The following is a 23,702-nucleotide window of genomic DNA, read 5'->3' as shown; positions in this document are numbered from 1 at the left end:
ATCTTCACACACATATACGAGTTGTACTTACTAGATGAAAGGCACTTGGGAAGTGCCACAACAGCACTCTTGACTCTTAATAGCTGCCCAGATAGCTATCCTCTCGCTCAGAAGAGGGAGCAGGAACCCCACAGTCAGGTTCGTAGTGGTCAATCTGTATGCTGCTTAGAGAACTCTGTGATGACCAATAGTGTTAATACAACTATGGCTTTATTAAAACAATAAAAATCTCACAACGTGTTTCCCAGTCCACTGACTGCTTCTTCAGGTGATGTTTTATTTGTTGTTACATACCTGAAGAAGCGATCAGTGGACCGGGAAACGCGTTGAGTGATTGTTATTGTTTTAATAAAGCCATAGTTGTATTTACACTATTGGTCATCACGACTTTTCTATTATTGAGCAGATTGAATCATCTTTGGGCTCTTTTTTGGGAACAAACAGTTTGAACACCAACCTCACACTGTGTTACAGAGTTCTCTAAGCAGCATACAGATTGGCCACTACGATCCTGACTGTGGGGTTTTTGCACCCTTTTGGAGTTCCTGCACCCTCTTCTGAGCGAGAGGATAGCTATCTGGGCAGCTATTAAGAGTCCAGAGTGCTGTTGTGGCACTTCCCAAGTGCCTTTCATCTAGTAAGTACAACTCGTATGTGTGTGTGAAGATCCAACACCACTGATGTTGCACTATTGTGGCGCCACCTTCTTTTTTCTATCTCTTCATAGATTCCTGTTTCTGTGCCATTAAGCATTTGGAAGGAGTTTTCCAGCCTCACGTCTCCTTATCATTGGAACTCACCGTATTTTAGATTGCTCCAGATCTTCATTTGGATTTTCTTGGAACTTTTTCCAGGACTTTATCATTATTCCCATATAGTGATCACATTTATTTTTTGTTTGTTTTATTACATGGGCATCACCAATCACTATATGTATATTGTATTTTTGTAGCTTTTTTTTTCACTATAACGAGTGATTGGGTCTTGTTATTATTGTATGTATATGGCTATATATGAGTGATTATCCCTGTCACATATAGCTATACAGATATTATTGTCTGTATACATATCACATTATCACTTACACTGTGGGCAACAACTTGATATCATATTTGTTGCAATACTGCTGCTCACCATTGTGGGTTGACACTTTATATTTATTAATTCTATGTCATACTTGTTCCACTTTGCACCTCACACATTTTTTTTTGGTATATATAAATCTATATTGAACCACTACTGGTGCCTCTAGCATATCAATTTCACGAATGAGTGTATATAGAATGGATCAAATGATAACGTTAATCAATATGATCAAATTGAGGAGGAGCAAGTATAAGTCCTAATGGCAAGATAAAAGTAAAGGTTTATAAAAATGAAAAATATAAATAATATAAAATATATATGTATATAATAATGTAGAAAATAATTCTTATAAAATGTGAATGTCTAAAAGAGGGGGAGTCTTGGAGACCAGACCAAGATGGCCAGATCGAGTCCAAAGGAGATAACAGGAGAAAGGCAGACAGCCAATTTAATCCTATTTCCACAACCCTTCGAGGCCACTCTTCTGAGTGTCTGGCTAGACGCTGGGATATTCTAATAAAGTAAAAAAGACAAGAAGGCGTCTCATAGGGTAGTAACTCAACGATGGCAGCATTAAACCAATGCAGAAGCAGAAATGTTCTCACATGTCAATTGAATTGCATTTCCCAGGTTGTCTTGATAAAGGACAGTCTTTGTTGGAGGTCGGATCCTGTAGCATTATTTCAGGTAGTTGATTGGATGATTCATGTGATATAATGTAGCAGGGGGCTTTTGTGAGCATAGCCTGATGAAACAGTGATTGTCCACTGAGAAACGTGTCACTTTTGTTATTTTTAATAAATTGTTTTAATTGTATAACCTCTGCTACAATCCACTCTTATTTTGTCCTCGCATTGGGAGTTCCGTGTGCCATGCTACCCCTTTCATAAGATGATGTCTTGTTTGTGCTTTTGGGAAGTCCGCTGGAAGCACTTAACCAGGAACATCAATCTTGCACTGGAGGCGAGTCTGTCGGATGACTCAGAGGATCTGGCCTGTTTTATTTGCACATTTTGTGCTTTATGAAATGTGAGTACCTTTCTGCTCCTGCATCGGTTTATTGCCTCCCTCGTTGAGTTACAACCCTATGAGGCGCCTTTTTGTCTTTTTTTTAACTATTTTGTTAAAGTACTTACAGGAAATAAACCTTTGTTGCTTGAGAGTGAAACTAAAGTATGTGCTTGTGATTGTTGCAATGGTATATGCCTTATCCACTGGAGTATTATATGAACTGTTCAGTATTAATAAATATCAAATATATTGTTGTGACTCAATGCTATTTCAGCCACACTATACTTTAAATACTGAGGGCTCAATATATTAAGCAGTGGATGCTGCTTTTGAGCCCTTGCAAGGCAGGCTCGCTCATGCAATCTCTGAGATGGAGGAGATAAAACACCCTGAACATGTTTGTTAGGAATCAATGACAGGCCCTGCTCTCGCACAATTAAAGGGACATTAAACACTAAATGCATACTAGATAGAATGATGCATTCAAAGAAAATATTAGTCCATGACTAACATGTAGATGTATTTTTTAAAGTTTCATTAGTTGTTTAAAAAGTGACAAAATAAGAGTAATGTTTTAGTGCTTTAAAAAAACACTGGGAGCTGCCATGTTGTAACTTGTGTTACATTCTCTGCTGTGGCCAATTAGGGACAGTTATACATAGGTCATTAGAGTGTGCAGTCAATGGTTGTGCTGGATTTAACAGTGTTCTGCACATCCATTTCTAACAGGAACTGAAAAGCTCACAATTTCAGAATGGAATTAAAGGCAAAGAGGACAAAATAAATAATGAAAGTATATTGCAGAGTTGTTTTATATATACAATTTATCATTTTATATTACCATCTCAAAGTGTTTAATATCCCTTTAAGTCTGCTGCCCGTTCACCACACGAAGGCAGGAGGACAGGTTCCCAAGTGGGGAACTTTGATCGCTTACAATTTGGGGGTGTCAAACGGGAATAGAAGAGTACTTTTAATTGTGGAATTAAAGTCAACATTGACAACCAATGAATTACATATTTTAAAGGTATAGAAAGGACAAAATTGAAATGTGCATGGGTGCATTTCAATTTTAAAGAGAAGCATTTCTGCAATATACTTACATTAGCAAAACACTATTCTAATAAAAGTTATTACTGTTTTTAAGCAGTGTGCGCACATATGCTGTGATGGCCTGTGCACCAATACTCAAACACTACACCTTCTCTGAGAGCCAGCAGTGGCTTACATGACACAAATGTAGTCTTTGCATGCCCAATAAACAACACAAGACCCCCAGCTCTCTGAGCTTGAATACTGCTGTACAGGCCTTCACAACATATGCGTATATATGCATGCCACCAAAAAACAGTAATAACTTTTACTAGAAGGATTTTTACTAATTGACATATACTGAAAAAAGTATTCTATTTAAAATTGAATTGCCCTGTGAACATTTTAATTCCAATTTTTCTATCCATTTAAAGGGACACTGAACCCACATTTTTTTATTTTGTGATTAAGATAGAGCATGCAATTTTAAGCAACTTTCTGATTCACTCCTATTATCAATTTATCTTCGTTCTCTTGCTATCTTTATTTGAAAAAGAAGGTATCTAAGCTTTTTTTTGGTTCAGACCTCTGGACAGAACTTTTTTATTGGTGGATGAATTTATCCACCAATCAGCAAGAACAACCCAGGTTGTTCACCAAAAATGGTCCGGCATCTAAACGTACGTTCTTGCATTTCAAATTAAGGTACTAAGAGAATGAAGAATTTTGATAATAGGAGTAAATTAGAAAGTTGCTTAACATTTCATGCTCTATCTGAATCACGAAAGAAAAAATTTGGGTTCAGTGTCCCTTTAAGACTCTGTACCAAAAAAACTGCTTGGTTATGGCTACTTCAACATGCTAGTTAGAAATAGACAAGTTGCAGTATCAACCAGGTAATGCATGGTGTAATTTTATAAATATACTTCTGTTAAGATATTTATTTTGTGGCCATAAACTAGTTATTCTATTTATAATAAAAATCAAAAATCCCAGCCAATGAGTCTTAGAATAAAGAAGTTTTTATTCTTCAACAAAGGATATGATCAGAGTGATCTTTCACACTATGCAATTATAACAAACATCGGGGAAACATCTGATGTAAGTTCACACATACCCCATCCACCAAACACATCCGTGTCCAACAATCAGCACAAATTATGAAAAAGAAAACATCAGAAAATAAAAATAGTATCCAAAGTGAAAACTTCACTGACACTCCCAGGGCGTCCCCAGGGAGTGAAACTAGACACCACCAAATAAGGACTGTATTAAAGTTAGAACCATTGAGAGTGTCCGCTAGATCCGTAACTCTGTAATATTATATGAACCAAAAGTGTCTCGTAATGTTGCGGATACTCCTAAAACAAGAGTGTCTCGTTATGTTACAGATATTCCAACTGTAGCAATGTGTGATCACTTGAAAACATAAGCAAATATCTTGTTGCCAATATACGAAAACAGTCACAGGAAACACAACATGTTACAGTATTTGTAATCCATAATGGTTAATTCTGGTAACGACCTCAATGACAAATCTTGTAGTTATAACAATGTTACGGTTCAAATGTCCCTTTAACCTGACATGCTTCTGGCCATGTAATGTATAGTGGGGAGCTGTAAGCGTAATTTCGGCCCAAACACACACTCTCTTGAAACTTCACTCACGGTATCCTACACTACATCATATGTGTAATTCCTTACTGAAGAGGATACAGTGTATTCCACAGTTAGCTTCTACCCAAGCTGCGAGTATCTCATACCCTCATGGCAGCTTGTGGCCTTTGATGTATTGGAAACAGAGAAAATGCATAAACAGCAGTGTTACCTCCTTCAGCGTATGTGTGTTTTTATAGGTAATACCGTGAGACTCGGTTCTCGCCGTCTATCTTCAGTGTGGTTATTGGGACCCTCCAATATAGAATTCTAGTCTCACCTCACAATTTCTATGGCTCAGACAGCAGGATAAGCAGGTCTCTGTGGTGGCATCTAATCGTTCCGACGCGCGTTTCGGGACTCCGCCCCTTTCTCAAGGAATTTACAGGTAATGGTGGGGAGGTGCAATTTAAACAAAATCGTATGTATCCCTATTGGCTAATCGCATGCACACCTCCACTCTGACATCACGCTATACACATGCATTTTTGTTATCATTGCTTAGTTAGAAAACGAATATATCTAAGACTCACGAATGGCTATTAGTTACAACCGAATGAACATTATCGAAGTTGAACAACCACCGCACTGCTAATACCGCAATAAAGTGCCAATGCACGACACATTCCCAGACAAAACTCGCATATCCCACCGAATATGTAATCAAAACGAAACAAATGCACGGTAAATGCTTAAAAACTTTTTTACAACCGTTCACAACAATTCTCAATTTCAGCTCTATGATAGCTATCATTAATCGCAACTTAATGGATAAACTCCCTGTCACTGGTATTCTGCACACAGGATGCCAGTGAGAGCTGACTTATATTTACTGTCATATGTGGCGGCTCAGCATCGGGGGTCCCTATACCGGATACTCTACTTACAAACAGAAAACAAAAATAAACTTATGAAAAATTAAAGCTAGAGTAGAACTGAAATATATCTCCCACACAGGAAGACGTATCACAAGGGTCTCAAAAGGATTCTTTCTTACCTTATTTAATATTGGTTCACGAAATCATATTTTATTTGACAAATGAGTCACACAGAAGAAATTCATCTCTATACAGTCAATAATATTTTCAGGATAGATAGTGGATTTCCAGCTACTTCTATACATAGGGAACTGTACGTCATGTATAATGTTTGATTGTCACAAGACCATATCAAACCATCTTAAAGAAGAACACATTCTATTGATACCTACAGGAATGTGAGAAAGCAACTCACCACTTAGAGACTGAGAGCATTATGGTTCAAATAAAATTTCCACCGGAAATGTCTCTATTAAGGCCTTTGGGGACCATGGTATCTAATTGTCTGATCCATTGTGCTTCTTTGCAAAATAATATTTTTTGTCTGTCCCCTTCTCTACGTAAGGGGGGGGACTCCATCAATGACTTGAAAACGTAACTGACTCTTGTTGTGTGCCAATCGAGTAAAATGATGGGCCACAGGTGCATCTTCGTCATCCTTGCCTATGGCTGCTTTGTGTTGATGTATCCTATCACGGACAGTCTGCGTGGTCTCTCCTACATATGCCAGGCCACACGGGCACTTAATGACATATATGACATATTTAGAATTGCAGGAGAACCTTCCATTAATTGGAATCCTTTTGCCTGAAAGAGGATGGGTGATGTGATCCCCTTGTAACATGGAGTGACAGAGAGCACAATTCATACAGGAAAAAGAGCCTTTCTTAGTAACTGTAATGGGTTTTCTCATGGTGTGATGAGTACGATGGAGGGGACTAAGATGTTTGCTTACTCAGATTTGGATGCCTCATGAATAGCTACCCTATGTGTTGGCAATAGAGATTTTTTGAACAATGAACCTGATGTTAAGGAACCGCCGAGTTTAGAGCAGATGATTAAGCAAAAAATTGAATATGAGTTGCATTCGGTTACCTTAGCAGAATACTTCAGACAGAAGCGTATTCCAAGGGGTCTCAGAAGTCACCTTCATCCCACACTATTTAGGGAGAATCCAGAGTACTGTGACAAATTTGAGGGCATTCTAAATAAATGCTCCTATGATATCTTAATTTTGACAATTGAGTATATACAGAAGGAACTACCTAAAATGCAGCAGGAGATTGACAAAGTGGAATTGTCTCTCAAGGAGTTAAAGACTGAAACAGATTTCAGCAATTTTAAATCCAAATTGGACAGTGATCTTTCTACTTTTAAAAAAAGTCTAGAAAGTAAGAAATACAAGAATTTTCAGAGAGACCTCACTGATTACCAAAATAACAAAGTCTATAGATGGCGGAATCCAGACTTCACACCTTTTAGAAGGTTTAGAAGAGGGGCACAATTATATAATTTCCCGGGTGAGTCCTCATCTGACAGTGATTTCAGTGACTCTTTAGTCCCTTTTCCCTTAAGAGGATGTGGCACAAGGAATCGAAGAAGAGGAAGAGGAGGGGGGGGAGGAAACACAGGAGACACTACATATCAGATCTCAACCCGACAGAATCGGAGGGAGCAGAGAGTTTAGTAGTGAATATATCAGGGATTGAGATCAGTGAGGCAATTTTAGGGGTATTACAAAAGGGATTATCTTTTGTCCCAACCACTACCCCAGACTTTTTTGCACTAGAATGTGACCTCCATCGTTTCTTTAGTAATCTCAGACTAAAGAGCTTTTTTGCGAATAAAGAGGAAAGAAACAAAGCTGAGTCTACCAGTCCATTTCAATTTCATGTACGAAATATTAAACCTAAAAGCACTTTCAATCCTCCTCATACTAATGCTTCAGTTGAAGCATACATTACTTTAATCAAAAAGGATTTTGAAAAATTCAAAAGAAATTTTCGTACAAAAATTAAATCTAATATTTCTAGACAAGAGAAGTTAGCACTTGAATCCATTCAGAAAAATGAGGATTTGATCCTTAAGCCAGCCGACAAGGGCGGTGCCCTTGTTATTATGCATAAAAATAAATATAAGGAGGAGGTCCTCCGACAATTACAAGATACAGAGAACTATGCTAAATTGACGGCTGACCCCACATTCAGGGTAAAAAGCAAAATCAGTAAGATAGTTGAGGAATCTTTAGCCTCTGACATCATCACAAAGAAACAGGCGAAATTCCTGATTAAAGAACATCCGATTATACCGGTGTTTTATGTATTACCCAAGATACATAAAAAACTCCTTGACCCTCCGGGTCGACCGATTGTCGCAGGCACTGATTCAATGTTTCAACCGATTGCGGTATTCTTGGATCAACTCATTAGACCTTTATTAGGTTATTTAAGTTCGTATCTACAGGATACGACTGACTTTTTGTGCAAAATATCAACGCTGGTAGTTCCCGCGAATAGCCAGCTTGTAACAATGGATATAGCCAGCCTATATACTTTGATTCCTCATGAGTTAGGAATCGAGGGAATATTCTATTTTTTAGACAAGGACAACCTATATTCCCCGAGTGAAAGAAGGCTCATCAAAGATCTCTTTAAGATCATTCTTTATGAAAAAAATTTCCTATTTGAAGATACATTCTATGTCCAAAAACAAGGCACGGCAATGGGCTCAAATGTAGCACCTACTTATGCGAACCTCTTTGTAGGGAAGTTCGAGGAGGATGTGGTCTACAGGGATGAAGGTTACAAGAAGTCCATTTTGGGCTGGTATCGTTACATAGATGACATCTTCTTTATTTGGACTGGCAGTGACGATGGTTTGACACAATTTGTATCAAAACTCAATTCGGCACATGAATCTTTAAAGTTTACCATAGAAGCAAGCAAGTCTGAAGTAAGCTTTTTAGACACTATGATATCGATTGTAGACCACAAACTCAGAAGTGATTTATTCTCTAAAGAAACGGATAGGAATAACACCTTACGGTATGAAAGTTTCCATCCCCCCTCGCTGATCAAAAACCTTCCATTAGGCCAGCTTCTGCGGACCAAAAGGATTGTGGATGATCCAGTAATTTGCCTACAGAGATTGGATGAAATGTCAAAAAAATTCTTAGATAGAGGTTATCCAATGCAAATTCTGGAAGAGAATATGAATAAAGTATTGAATATTGACAGGGCTAGCCTACTGAATAAGACCACTCGTGAATCCAAAAAATTTTCGGTGCCCTTTGTGAGCCATTTTGGATCACATAGTAAAGTCTTCAAAAGGATAATACTACAACACTGGCACCTGTTAAGAGAGGATATACACGTGGGTAAGATTTTCAATGAGACTCCATTATTTTCTTTTAGGAGAAATAGAAACTTGAAAGACGAACTTATACGGGCTGATTGGGGTACCATGAGAAAACCCATTACAGTTACTAAGAAAGGCTCTTTTTCCTGTATGAATTGTGCTCTCTGTCACTCCATGTTACAAGGGGATCACATCACCCATCCTCTTTCAGGCAAAAGGATTCCAATTAATGGAAGGTTCTCCTGCAATTCTAAATATGTCATATATGTCATTAAGTGCCCGTGTGGCCTGGCATATGTAGGAGAGACCACGCAGACTGTCCGTGATAGGATACGTCAACACAAAGCAGCCATAGGCAAGGATGACGAAGATGCACCTGTGGCCCATTATTTTACTCGATTGGCACACAACAAGAGTCAGTTACGTTTTCAAGTCATTGATGGAGTCCCCCCCCTTACATAGAGGAGGGGACAGACAAAAAATATTATTTCGCAAAGAAGCACAATGGATCAGACAATTAGATACCATGGTCCCCAAAGGCCTTAATAGAGACATTTCCTGGGGAAATTTTATTTGAGCCATAATGCTCTCAGTCTATAAGTGGTGAGTTGCTTTCTCACATTCCTGTAGGTATCAATAGAATGTGTTCTTCTTTAAGATGGTTTGATATGGTCTTGTGACAATCAAACATTATACATGACGTACAGTTCCCTATGTATAGAAGTAGCTGGAAATCCACTATCTATCCTGAAAATATTATTGACTGTATAGAGATGAATTTCTTCTGTGTGACTCATTTGTCAAATAAAATATGATTTCGTGAACCAATATTAAATAAGGTAAGAAAGAATCCTTTTGAGACCCTTGTGATACGTCTTCCTGTGTGGGAGATATATTTCAGTTCTACTCTAGCTTTAATTTTTCATAAGTTTATTTTTGTATCTGTTTGTAAGTAGGGTATCCGGTATAGGGACCCCCGATGCTGAGCCGCCACATATGACAGTAAATATAAGTCAGCTCTCACTGGCATCCTGTGTGCAGAATACCAGTGACAGGGAGTTTATCCATTAAGTTGCGATTGATGATAGCTATCATAGAGCTGAAATTGAGAATTGTTGTGAACGGTTGTAAAAAAGTTTTTAAGCATTTACCGTGCATTTGTTTCGTTTTGATTACATATTCGGTGGGATATGCGAGTTTTGTCTGGGAATGTGTCGTGCATTGGCACTTTATTGCGGTATTAACAGTGCGGTGGTTGTTCAACTTCGATAATGTTCATTCGGTTGTAACTAATAGCCATTCGTGAGTCTTAGATATATTCGTTTTCTAACTAAGCAATGATAACAAAAATGCATGTGTATAGCGTGATGTCAGAGTGGAGGTGTGCATGCGATTAGCCAATAGGGATACATACGATTTTGTTTAAATTGCACCTCCCCACCATTACCTGTAAATTCCTTGAGAAAGGGGCGGAGTCCCGAAACGCGCGTCAGAACGATTAGACGCCACCACAGAGACCTGCTTATCCTGCTGTCTGAGCCATAGAAATTGTGAGGTGAGACTAGAATTCTATATTGGAGGGTCCCAATAACCACACTGAAGATAGACGGCGAGAACCGAGTCTCACGGTATTACCTATAAAAACACACATACGCTGAAGGAGGTAACACTGCTGTTTATGCATTTTCTCTGTTTCCAATACATCAAAGGCCACAAGCTGCCATGAGGGTATGAGATACTCGCAGCTTGGGTAGAAGCTAACTGTGGAATACACTGTATCCTCTTCAGTAAGGAATTACACATATGATGTAGTGTAGGATACCGTGAGTGAAGTTTCAAGAGAGTGTGTGTTTGGGCCAAAATTACGCTTACAGCTCCCCACTATACATTACATGGCCAGAAGCATGTCAGGTTAAAGGGACATTTGAACCGTAACATTGTTATAACTACAAGATTTGTCATTGAGGTCGTTACCCAGAATTAACCATTATGGATTACAAATACTGTAACATGTTGTGTTTCCTGTGACTGTTTTCGTATATTGGCAACAAGATATTTGCTTATGTTTTCAAGTGATCACACATTGCTACAGTTGGAATATCTGTAACATAACGAGACACTCTTGTTTTAGGAGTATCCGCAACATTACGAGACACTTTTGGTTCATATAATATTACAGAGTTACGGATCTAGCGGACACTCTCAATGGTTCTAACTTTAATACAGTCCTTATTTGGTGGTGTCTAGTTTCACTCCCTGGGGACGCCCTGGGAGTGTCAGTGAAGTTTTCACTTTGGATACTATTTTTATTTTCTGATGTTTTCTTTTTCATAATTTGTGCTGATTGTTGGACACGGATGTGTTTGGTGGATGGGGTATGTGTGGATCTGAGTGAACTTACATCAGATGTTTCCCCGATGTTTGTTATAATTGCATAGTGTGAAAGATCACTCTGATCATATCCTTTGTTGAAGAATAAAAACTTCTTTATTCTAAGACTCATTGGCTGGGATTTTTGATTTTTATTATTATTATATAGTCTGTGACCGGACTTTATCCCGTGCCTGAGCATATTTTCTAAAAAGGGTGGTGCGGTCACATTATATCTCATAGTTATTCTATTTGTTGCTGCCATAAGTTCAACACACTACATAGTTATCAATTGTCATACTGGTAGAACTCACGCATCTAACCCCAGAAAGCTGTTCTCGACATTTAACTCCCTTCTACGCACGCCTGCACCTCCGCCCACTACCAAACTCACTGCTCAGAATATTGCTGTTCACTTTAAAAATAAAATTTACACCATTAGAAAAGACATATACACCTCACACCCCTTAAAACCAGCCCTCCTACCCACCCCTTCTATTGACAAAAGTATTTGCTTCTTTCCTCCTGTAACAGAGGAAGAAGTCTCAGTACTCCTATCTTCTGCTCATCTCACATCCACATCTCACATCCCACTTGATCCTATTCCTTCACAACTTCTTCCCTCTCTCTCTCTGCTTCACTAACCCCTATCCTAACTGACCTTTTTAACCAATCTCTCACTGCTGGCACATTTTCTGATACATTCAAGCATGCACCAATCACAAATTCTAAAAATGCCTTCACTGGCCCCTCCACCCCTTCTAACTATCGAGCAGTCTCCTTACTTCCATTTGCATCCAAATTACTGGAATAATGGGTCTATAATTGCCTAACACAAGATTGACAGGTATAAAATTTTACGAAAAATAAATAATGTGAATATCATTCTAATACTAAATACTATGAAATTATTGAATACAGTTTACAATCACTTTAAGACTGTCTCCAACCTTGTATAGCTTCAGACGCTCCTTGAAAACACACCTATTCAGAGAGACTTACCATCTCTCCTCCATCTCTCATCTGAACCAAAGTAACTCCATGACTCACTGCGGCAACTACAATCCATGTAACAAGCTACCACAAAACCTTATGTCTCTGCACCCTCAGCCTGTAGACTATAAGCTTATACGGCTACTCCAAGTTGTCAAAATATATTCCTACACTGTGTGCCATAGCTCCTGTGATGCTGTCCTAGTGAGGCTTCCGTACCCTACAAGTTGAACAGACAGGGCGCGATAAAGCAGAGGGTTACCTTTCCTCAGAAGATATATCAGTAAGTCCTATTATTTGGATATATTTGGGACATATAAACATTATCATCTGCTATTCATATACGGACATCATTGGATTACCTTGGGGGGTCCTTAAAAAAAAGAAAAGAACAGATGAGAACAGGATATATAGTGATATATGTTTGTGCTCATTAATGCACTAAACGCACACATATGTTTTTATCTTGTGAGTGTATTACTTTATGTTAGGAGTTGATTAAAGGTGTTTTTAACGCTGCACAGAGTTCCGGTGTCTTGCTCTTCTCTTTTAAACTATAAGATATGATGAATATAATGGTATCTTTAGAAAGTTCATTTAATGGCGAGAAAAACGGTATATAATGTGTAGTTATAGTAAATGAGTAAGAGGAAAATTACAGTTAAACACAAACATCACAATAAAGTAAAAATAGCCCTAGTCCTTAAAGGGACATTAAACACTAAATAAATGCTAAATAGAATTATGCATTCAAAGAAAAGATTAGTCTGAGAATAAAATGTAGATGGATTTTTAAGGTTTCATTAGCTGTTTAAATAATGAAAAAATAAGTGTAAATTTTAGTGGCTATTAAACAATGGGAGCTGCCATGTTGTAACTTAGGTTACCTTCTCTGCTGTGGCTAATTAGGGACAGTTATAAATAAGTCATTAGAGTGTGCAGCCAATGGCTGTGTGGGATATAATAGTGTTCTACACTTCCATTTCTAACAGGAACTGAAAAGTTCACAATTTCAGAATGGAATTGCAGGAAAAGGGACACGTTAAATAATGAAAGTTTATTGCAGATGTTTTTTTTATAGATAAAATCTATCATTTCACAGTGTTTAATGACCCTTTAATGGTAAGAAAATCGAAAAATTGTCTAGTCACAAGAGGAAACCCCAAAAAATATTTCATGATTTGGATAGGACAATTTTAAGCAACTTTCCCATTTACTTCTATTATCAAATTTGTTTCATTATCTTGTTATCCTTTGCTGGAGGAGCAGCTTTGCGCTAGTGGCAACTAGCTGAACACATCTAGTTAGCCAATCACAAGAGACAAATGAGTGCAAGCATCAACTAGTGTAGGGTATGTGCGTATTCTTTTTCATATTATTCACAAAAGACACAATTTAATAATATGCTCAAAGGAGAGGCCAAACAGTATTATACTACTTAAGAAACTAGTAAATGTGTAATATGGCACTATGAGGTGAAAACCAAATAACGGGGTTAAGAGTTCTCAACCTATTGAGTCCTTGTATAAAGTAGTGCTTAGTAGGATCGAGTGTCCTTTATTATTTTAGCCTTTATAGTACAATAAAGAGTTCAAGTATCTTAAAGGGACACTGAACCCAAATTTTTAATTTCATGATTCAGATAGAGCATGCAATTTTAAGCAACTTTCTAATTTACTCCTATTATCACATTTTCTTCGTTCTTTTGGTATCTTTATTTGAAAAGCAAGAATATAAGTTTAGATGCCGGCCCATTTTTGGTGAACAACCTGGATTGTTCTTGCTGACTGGTAGATAAATTCACCCACCAATAAACAAGTGCTGTCCAAGGTACTGAACCAAAAAATAGCTTAGATGCCTTCTTTTTCAAATAAAGATAGCAAGAGAACGAAGAAAAATTGATGAGTAAATTAGAAAGTTGCTTAAATATGCATGCTCTATTTGAATCACGAAAGAAAAAAATCTGGGTTCAGTGTCCCTTTAATGGTTGGTCCGAAATGTTAAGACAGGTGAGTCAGTACTTATCTCTCCCAATGGACAGGTGCAGAACGCCCTTCATGGCTTATACCGGCTTGTAAACTTGTACACTTTCTGCAGCGTTCTCCTCCTCCTTGATGCTTCAACTTACAACTTCTGCCGATGAAATCCGTTAGGCGAGTAAGCCCTCCAGTCTCAGCAGCAGGAAATGTCCCAAATAAGCGTGTAGTCTGGCCGCCACTATAGGCGCAGTGTTCCGATAGTGGATACTGGAGTGCTGATAGGAGCGTTGACGTCAGTGGATGTCCGTGCCTGTGATAGGCCAGGGAGGGAGTTGTGCATGCATATCCAAGCCAATATTCGTCACTGGCAAGCTACACCAATCCTGGGTACCTGAACTGTGGCTTGGTAAGGCTGGGGCGGTGTTCCTCCCGCTACAAATGTAACAATTCCAAATCAAAGAAGCTAACCAAGTTCGAACTGGATACAAAGAAAAGTAGTTTATTCAATGTGGAAAAGGATACAAACGCCTGATGCGTTTCGCGCATGCTCACATGCGCTTCATCAGCCTCTTATGAAGCGCATGTGAGCATGCACGAAACGCATCAGGCGTTTGTATCCTCTTCTTCCACATGGAATAAACTACTTTTCTTTGTATCCAGTTCGAGCTTGGTTTGCTTTTTTGATTTGGAATTGTTGTATTCTTTTTCAACAAGGAATACTAATAGAACGAAGCACATTTAAAAACAGAAGTGAATTTAAAGGGAATAGAGCATGCAATTTTAAACAACTTTCTAATTAACTCCTATAATCAATTTTTATTCGTTCTCTTGCTATCTTTATTTGAAAATCATGAATGTAAATCTTAGCAGCCAGCCCATTTTAGGTTCAGCACCATGGATAGCGCTTGCTTATTGGAGGCTGACATTTACCCACCAATAAGCAAGCATAACCCAGATTCTCAACCAAAAATGGGCCGGCTCCTATGCATCACATCCCTGCTTTTTAAATAAAGATAGCAAGAGAACGAAGAAAAATTGATAATAGCAGTAAATTAGAAAGTTGCTTAAAATTGCATGCTCTGAGTCATTAAAGAAAAATTGTGTTTAATGTCCCTTTAAGTGTCTTAAAATTGCATGCTCTATCAGAATCATGTAAGTTTAAAGGGACAGTTTACTCAAAAAATTTCTCCCCTTTAATTTGTTCCCAATGATCCACTTTACCTGCTGGAGTGTATTAAATTGTTTACAAGTAGCTCCTTTACCCTTATATTGGCATTTGAAATTGTTAATTTAGCATGTGGTATCCCCACCTATTCTGAAAGTTTGTGGCCGCGCGTACCAGCTATAGATAAGCTTTGTAAACACAGCCAGCAGAAGAAATTACACTCCCAGTGTGATAAAGCAGAGATAAGGTAATAAAATGTTGATTTTCCATTGTTCTCTCAAAGTATTGGTGATTGTTTTAAGGACAGATATAAGATAAAGAAGCAGGTATATGTGCACAATGTGATACAGTAATGAGATCTGATTATACCTACAAGCTCAACCTATTTTATTAGGCTGTGGCTTCAAAACACAAAATCAGAGCTTTAATATACAGAAATAAACCTTAAAAAGCTAATTTTCATACATTTTTTACTCTGCAGTTGGTAAAAAAAGCAATTGTAAACACATTAAGGGAAAAACTATTTTACAGTATACTGTCCCTTTAATGTCAGCTGTGTAACTAGCACTGTTGATTGGATCAGTTGCAGTTTCCACTCAGAACCTGCAGGTCCTGAGCAGTACTTCTACTGTGTGTTTAAACCATTTGTGGGGTAAAACACACAGTACTGCATGGTAAATAGTCTTAAAATGATATGCTCTAGCTTATCAGAGCATGTAATTTTTTTTAATCGACTATTATGGCCCTTTAACTATTTCTCCATATGCCTCCAACAATCAAGGAGTTAAAGGGACACTGAACCCAAATTTTTTCTTTTGTGATTCAGATAGAGCGTGCAATTTTAAGCAACTTTCTAATTTACTCCTATTATCAAATTTTCTTCATTCTCTTGGTATCTTTATTTTAAAAGCAAGAATGTAAGTTTAGATGCCGGCCCATTTCTAGCAAACAAACCGGGTTGTTCTTGCTGATCGAAGGATAAATTCACCCACCAATAAAGTGCTGCCCAGCGTCTAAACCAAAAAATAGCTTAGATACCTTCTTTTTCAAATAAAGATAGCAAGAGAACAAAGAAAAATTGATACGGAATAAATTAGAAAGTTGCTTAAAATCGCACGCTCTATCTGAATCATGAAAGAAAAAATTTGGGTTCAGTATCCCTTTAAAATATTTGTGTGCTACTGAAAATGATGAGTTTAAATCACATTGAGCGTTACATGCGGAGTTTGCAATAAAGCAAATTTGTAGCAGGCTTATTCTGGCCAACACATTCCTAAAAATAGTGATTCAATGTTTTATTAGCTCATGTGAAACATAGTAAAACATGTTCTAAACAACATGTAAGAATTGTGTCTCCATTTTAGATTTCAGTATACAAACATGGTCTCCTTGCGTTTACCTGTATTACAAAGCACTGAGGGGTTCCTAGATTTTTTCCATGTTTTTTTATTTATATATCAGTGTGTGGTTTTGTGAGCTGCGTGCACAAGGTTTCTTTGTACTAGCTGCTCAACAAGAGCGCGTAAAATTAAGGGATGGAGACAGCATGTTGCAGAACACGTCTCCCCCCTTCCACAATGTCTCGCTTTCTACAACTTTATCCTCGTGTGACCTCACGAGCATTTCCCCTCTAAAGTATGCTAGACATGCAGCGGTTCTCCCCGAGTCTCGCTGCTGCTATAGTATTCTCTTCCCGCTCAGCATCAGCAATATTATGTGGTTTGTTTCTTGGATAGTTAGCGCCCTCTGTGGCAGATTGCTGGAACCACACTGACCATGCAGTAAAATGCTGACATAGTGGGAGCACGGGTTTTCCCATCATAGGTAAAAAAATAAATATCGTTTGCGGTCATAAATTGACCATATTTTTAAACAAGAGCTATTCCCATTCTCCTTATTTTAATACAACACCCAAAGTTTCGTGCGTTATTAATTATATACGTGATACAGTACCCTATTACGAGTTAGAAACAGGCTGTATAATACAGTATAATAAATCGGTTAACATACAACGGGTTAAAGGCTACTTTTCTGTATTGAGAGGTAGTTTATTGTGATCACGCATCTGCTACGATGCGTTTATTAAAAAAGGTCACGCAAAAAAAATATTCCATGCGATCCCGCCTATATCAACTACAGAAGAATATGGCCGCATAGACACAAGTCGTTCTTCTAATGCACAACCAGCATCGTGATTTTTTTTTTGGTGCACTGTGTAATTGGCAAGAGCATCTACTCCTCCTCCGCCCATTTTTTTCTCTCCGACGCAGTGTCTCAGCTTCTCTGACCTTTCCCAGCGCTGCCAGAAATGAGAAGAGAAAAAAAAGCGCGCCGAGGAATTCCCGCCCAACGCCCCTCTTCTATCTAATGCATATGCAAATATTTGGCGTTCCTATTGGACGCTGTCTGGCGTCGAATTCTAAATGAAATCATTTGATTGGCTGAACTGCCACAACATAAATATGTAAATAAACGTTTCTACTTGCTAATACGAGTAACAGAGTGAGACTAAATTTTCAGACAGTGTACCCCTCCGCGTCTAGCTACTACTAGTAAAAGAGTTCTGTTGGAAACAAACGGGTCCCATTAACCGTGGAATTGTGTTATCGGCGTTTTACTATCTGGGGGTATTTGTAGGTGTATTTTAACATTTATGCAGCACTCGGCATGCGAGAAAATCATTCCTCTCTATAACCCCATAGTCGTTAGATCGGCGCGGATAGATATCACTCTGTGGCATTTTGCCGTACCAAAATATTAGGCAGGTCTGTCAGTAATTGAGCTCAAACCTGAGGAGGCAGTGGCTGCTGCTTGTCATTCAATTAATAACCTCAAAACCTAGTGGATTTATACCGCCAGAGAGAAACCATTACAGCTGCCTACGTTTACCAACACGGAGATATATTTATTTATTTTGTATTTATCATCTGGATTTTCTGCATCTTAATGGATTTATCTAATGTTTGAAAGCACAGGGACTGTTTTGTTAATGTGCAATTGTGGATTTTTGTAAACATTGGACACTCGAGTCTCTGCTGTACGCCTGAATAATTATTTTACTACGTCTGCATTTCTCCTAAGTGTTTTGGGTTGAAGATGTTACTTTCCAAATTCGGTTCATTGGCTCATATTTGCAACCCAACCACCATGGATCATCTACCGGTTAAGATCCTGCAACCAGGTAAAGCAGTTATATTTATTGTGAAGATTTTGTCCAATACAAATGAATTGGATGGTATAACCCAATGCTTCCCTGTTGGCTGTTTGTAGCCAACGGGTCAAATCGGGTTTTTTATTATTTATAACTTGTATTTTTTTAATGCACTTAAGTCATTTTTGCATAGATTATGTCTTATAGTATATATTTTTTTTTTTTGTATTTTGATTATATTTATTTCTTACTTTTTATAGTGAAAGTGGACAAGGAACCGTTTGACAAAGTGTACCAAGTCGGCTCCGTGCTGGGCAGTGGTGGTTTCGGTACCGTGTATTCAGGCAGCAGGATTGCTGACGGACTGCCGGTAAGGATGAGATGATAGTAATGCAAATGCATTTTACAGTGGATTGATTAGTCATGGCTGAACACCCTGAATTTCCCCTGACCCAACATTCTAGAATGTAAAGGTTCTGCCCAACATACCATGGAAATGTCACTCAAAACCTCATTTTTGTTTCCCTCTTTAGGTGGCTGTAAAACACGTATCCAAGGAGAGAGTCACAGACTGGGGAACCCTAGTAAGTATTACATATGTCAGCTGCAATGGAAATGTAACAGTTGATCGGGGAGTTTCCTGTGCTGGGGTTTCCTTTGCTTTGGGGTAACATACTTGATCAATTGTAAACATCACAGGGTTGTTTTGTTTAGATTTTTTTTTGTGGGGAATTTGGCGGGTTTTTATCTCCTCCCCAAATGCAGCAGATGTGTAGGTGGGGGGCAAACCTGTTATAACCTGGTAGGGGAAAATGCTGTGATTATTATTGAACAGTTTAAATTGAATGGCTTTTATTAATCAATGTAGATATATGTAATTGATTATAACATGAGCTTTAATCTTTTTTTTTCCAGAACGGTGTGATGGTGCCCTTGGAAATTGTCCTGCTAAAAAAAGTAGGCTCAGGGTTCCGAGGTGTGATAAAGCTTTTAGACTGGTACGAACGAGCTGATGGGTTCCTTATTGTCATGGAGAGACCAGAGCCTGTAAAGGACTTATTTGATTTCATAACAGAGAAGGGGGCTTTGGATGAGGGTACTGCACGAGGCTTCTTCCGTCAAGTACTAGAGGCAGTACGGCACTGTTACAGCTGTGGGGTGGTCCATCGAGACATCAAGGATGAAAATCTGTTGGTGGATCTGAGGACAGGGGAGCTTAAGCTCATAGACTTTGGCTCTGGAGCTCTTCTCAAGGACACAGTGTACACAGATTTTGATGGTATGTATGCCACGCTCATTTGTATCTGCAATGCTAAACTGTATCAGTGCACGCTTCATTTTAATGTACCTACTATGAATATTATCAGTTTTTTCCTCACCCCTCCCAAACCAGTGTCTGCATAGTGTAGGCGATTCCACCCAGTGACGCAGAGGCTGCTCTCCTTGATGCTGTTAGGGTGGTGATCGTGTTTCTGTACCGACACTGATATGAGCTGATTTTAGTGAAGTTTTACAAATCATATTTGCTTATAGTGTAGTGGAGATCTGAAAGATGTTTTAATTTTGCATGCATGCATTTTTTTTTATTTGTGAATATAAATTCTGTAGTTTTATTTCATACACTAATTGTGTGTGTGTGAGCTAGAAAATGCCTAATTACAATATATTGCATATCTATTTTAGTGTTTTATTATAAAGATTGGCAAGAATTTGAATGTCAAAATTAAATGTGGTGGTTCATTTACAGTAGAGTGGTTGAAACAGGCGTATACTATGCAGTGCTGGAGTCCTTGGTATGTGTGTGTGTGTGTGGCAGATCTGTGTTGTGGACCATCTCCCCACCCTCTCTTGCTGTGGGCGTATACTATAGGGTTGGCTAGCTATACTGCTGCCTCAGTTCACATCTGTTTGTTGTGAAACCCGAAACTAGACCATGTGACCTAGGCGCTTTTACAGATTTCAGGTTTTTGTTTGGTATCCAAGGAACAGTGGAGAGCCTAGGGAGCTGCTTGAGCCTCTGAACACAGCCATGGGGGATGGGGAGTGCTTGAACAATACCAGCAGTGCCTTTTGCTTGGGAAATGTATCTGGGATGAGGTGATGCAGGGAGATAGGATTGCTTCCCTCCCCCACTGCACACCCTCCTTTTGTGTCTATTTTTGGAGTGATGCTGCAGACGCCACGTGGTCCTTGAAAGGGAGCCTTGCTTGTAAACAGCTGATGCATACAGTGTTTTTCATTGCAATAGATTTAGGGAGGGTGAACCCTTTGTCTGATTTAGAGCCCTGTGTGTGTGTGATGCTTTTTTTTGTTTTGTTTTTTGTTCTGCTGACCTCATGTGACCTTTTATTTTAACTTCTTGTTCCAGGCACTAGAGTTTACAGCCCTCCAGAGTGGGTTAGGTACCACAGATATCATGGGAGATCAGCAACTGTTTGGTCACTGGGAGTTCTACTGTATGATATGGTCTGCGGAGACATCCCTTTTGAGCAAGATGAAGAAATTGTACGAGTTCGTTTATATTTTAGAAGGATAATTTCTCCAGGTATGTAGCATATTGTGAATTACATCTATATTTTATAGCCTGTTTGTAAATCCTGTTTAAAGGGACACTGTACCCAAAAAAATTCTTTTGTGATTCAGATTGAGCATGAAATTTTAAGCAACTTTCTAATTTACTCCTATTAATTTTTCTTCATTCTCTTGGTATCTTTATTTGAAATGTAAGTTTAGATACCGTCCCATTTTTGGTGAACAACCTGGGTTGTCCTTGCTGATTGGTGGATAAATTCATCCACCAATAAAAAAAAAAGTGCTGTTCAGAGTACTGAAACAAAAAAAAAGCTTAGATGTCTTTTTTTCAAATAATGATAGCAAGAGAATGAAGAAAAATTGATAATAGGAGTAAATTAGAAACTTGCTTAAAATTGCATGCTCTTTCTGAATTAGAAAAGAAAAATTTTGGGTACAGTTTCCCTTTAATTGTAGTTTTCCTATTTCATTGACTTTATTATTTTTCTCCTCTTTTCTTAGAGTGCCAACAGCTTATCAAGTGGTGCCTTTCACTAAGGCCTTCTGACAGACCAACCCTTGAACAAATTTTTGATCACCCGTGGATGTGCAAGGGCGACCTAGAAAAATCTGAAGACTGTGATTTAAGACTAAGGACAATTGACACAGATTCATCAAGCACAAGCTCAAGCAATGAGAGTCTATAGGACATCCAGTATCTCACAATGGGAAGGGAGCATTTGCAGAAAACACAGTGCTGCTGCCAATAACACACACAAGGGGCTGATACATACACTAATTCCCTAGTTAAATCTTTATACAGGATTTTATATTATTTTTGCAGTTATCTCCCTGGAATGAGAATTCATTTGGACTTACTGATGTTTTGAGTGTTGAAGGCCAGCACTTTATACAAAAGACTGACCTTATTTACATAAAAAGCAGTGACCTCTTCTATACATAGTATACTGTTTGCTCTCATAGAGCCTGGACTAGATTTTTTTTATTTGCTTTTTGAGTGCCTTTTTTGAAAGCTGCTTAAGTGGGACCCCTTTTCAGTCTCTTATTTTCATCCCCATCCGCCTTTTTTTTTTTTTTTTTTTTTTTTTTTTTTTTTTTTTTTCTGTAAATATTTATTTTGGAGCATACTATGCCCAAAGAAGCTCCATGTCGTCATAGTGTCTAGCGCTGGATAACATGCCTACTGGGATAGCCCCTGAAGTCTGAGACTATTCTTCATGAACAGTTGGAATAATCCCACCTGTCTTAAGGTGGAATGTTTAAACCTAAATGTACTGACCTATTAATCCACCCTTCCCTGCTACTCCAATACTTAACTGTAAACTGCACAGACATTTGAAAACTGATGTGTGGATTTATATTATATACATTTATTTATTTTTTTTGGCAGGAATAGTAAATTCTCTTAACTGTACCACTGGGCACAATAAGCCCCTATTTTATTTTCTCCCAAACAATGTCAGCCTGCGAGTCTTAAGTATGTTTAGGCATGTTAAATGCACAATCAATGCAATATTCAAGGAATTTTAACTTTTTTTTTTTTTTTTTCCTGTATTTAAACTTTTTTTTTTTTCTGTGTAATACAGCTATTTATTATTTAGGTTTCTCACTATTTATTTAGTTAATTTATTTTTCTAGACAGTACCCAACACTGCTTTACTATTCTAAGTGGTTTATTTTATTTTTCCTTCCCTTCCATTTCTACTGTCTCATTTTGAATGGAAACTAACCAGTAACTTTAATTTCTGCATTCCAGTCATGTCTGAACTGTCTCCCTACCCTTCATTTTTAATTTTTTTTTTTTTCCCCCATGGCACTTGTAAGGTTTTTTTTTTTTTTTAAGGTGGGTAATTATTGTACAAATTCTAATTTAAGGAACATAGAATGACTGTTTAAAATTGGTCAATATGCCTTTGTGCCTGGTATGTTTGTTATACCAGAAATGTAAAGTTTTATGCTGGTTTGTTTGTTTTTTCTGACAATTTTAAATTATTGGCATTATACAGTCTCCATGCAAGAGTTGAGTCAAAACCTTAATTTATTTTAATAGCTGTGTGTTTTTTTGCGATCTGGTTGCATTCATGCAGCTTTTTTTTATTTATTTTTTATTTCTCTTCTCCCCCCCCCCCCCCTCCCCGTTTTACAGTGTGAAATGTATGGAGATCATATTTTTTATACAAGTATTTCAATTAAACTTTTTGTATATAAATTGTCCTGTGTTTCTTAAATTCTTTATGTAGAATATAAGATTCTAGGTGGGTTATGTATTAAATAAGGGTAAATTTAAAGAAGGGACAACCAAGATAATCTCTATATAAACCTAGCATATTATCACTTATGCTCTAAAGTACACTGGATATCTGCATTGGAATTTAATCGATTAAAGGGACACTAAACCCCAAAAATTCTCTCATGATTCAAGTAGAGAATACAATTTTTTAGAAACATTCCAATTTAGTTCTATTATCTAATTTGCTTAATTCTTTAGGTATCCTTTGAAGAACTAGCAATGCACATGGGTGAACCAATCACACGAGGCATCTATGTGCTGC

At 37.9% G+C, this 23,702-nt stretch overlaps 1 protein-coding gene across 1 annotated transcript; it reads left to right on the top strand.

Moving 5' to 3' along the window:
• Positions 1 to 18,245: 18,245 nt before the first annotated feature.
• On the top strand, positions 18,246 to 23,359 carry PIM3 (Pim-3 proto-oncogene, serine/threonine kinase). Its single transcript, XM_053716629.1, has 6 exons — positions 18,246 to 18,648; positions 18,879 to 18,988; positions 19,152 to 19,202; positions 19,534 to 19,897; positions 20,987 to 21,163; positions 21,652 to 23,359. The coding sequence occupies exons 1-6, from the start codon at positions 18,564 to 18,566 to the stop codon at positions 21,834 to 21,836; spliced, it is 972 nt and encodes a 323-aa protein (XP_053572604.1). The 5' UTR covers positions 18,246 to 18,563; the 3' UTR covers positions 21,837 to 23,359.
• Positions 23,360 to 23,702: the final 343 nt, after the last annotated feature.

Source organism: Bombina bombina, chromosome 6 (genome assembly GCF_027579735.1).
Source record: "Bombina bombina isolate aBomBom1 chromosome 6, aBomBom1.pri, whole genome shotgun sequence".
Lineage (NCBI taxonomy): Eukaryota > Metazoa > Chordata > Amphibia > Anura > Bombinatoridae > Bombina > Bombina bombina.
The sequence above is the reverse complement of the archived record's forward strand: the minus strand, read 5'-3'. Positions and strand labels throughout refer to the sequence as shown.

Bases quoted from the DNA above. Each gene is read 5' to 3' on its own strand.
- PIM3 (XM_053716629.1), top strand. From the start codon at position 18,564: ATGTTACTTTCCAAATTCGGTTCATTGGCTCATATTTGCAACCCAACC. The intron at 18,649-18,878 runs GTAAAGCAGTTA...TACTTTTTATAG, and splicing joins GGTTAAGATCCTGCAACCAG to TGAAAGTGGACAAGGAACCG. The intron at 18,989-19,151 runs GTAAGGATGAGA...TTCCCTCTTTAG, and splicing joins GGATTGCTGACGGACTGCCG to GTGGCTGTAAAACACGTATC.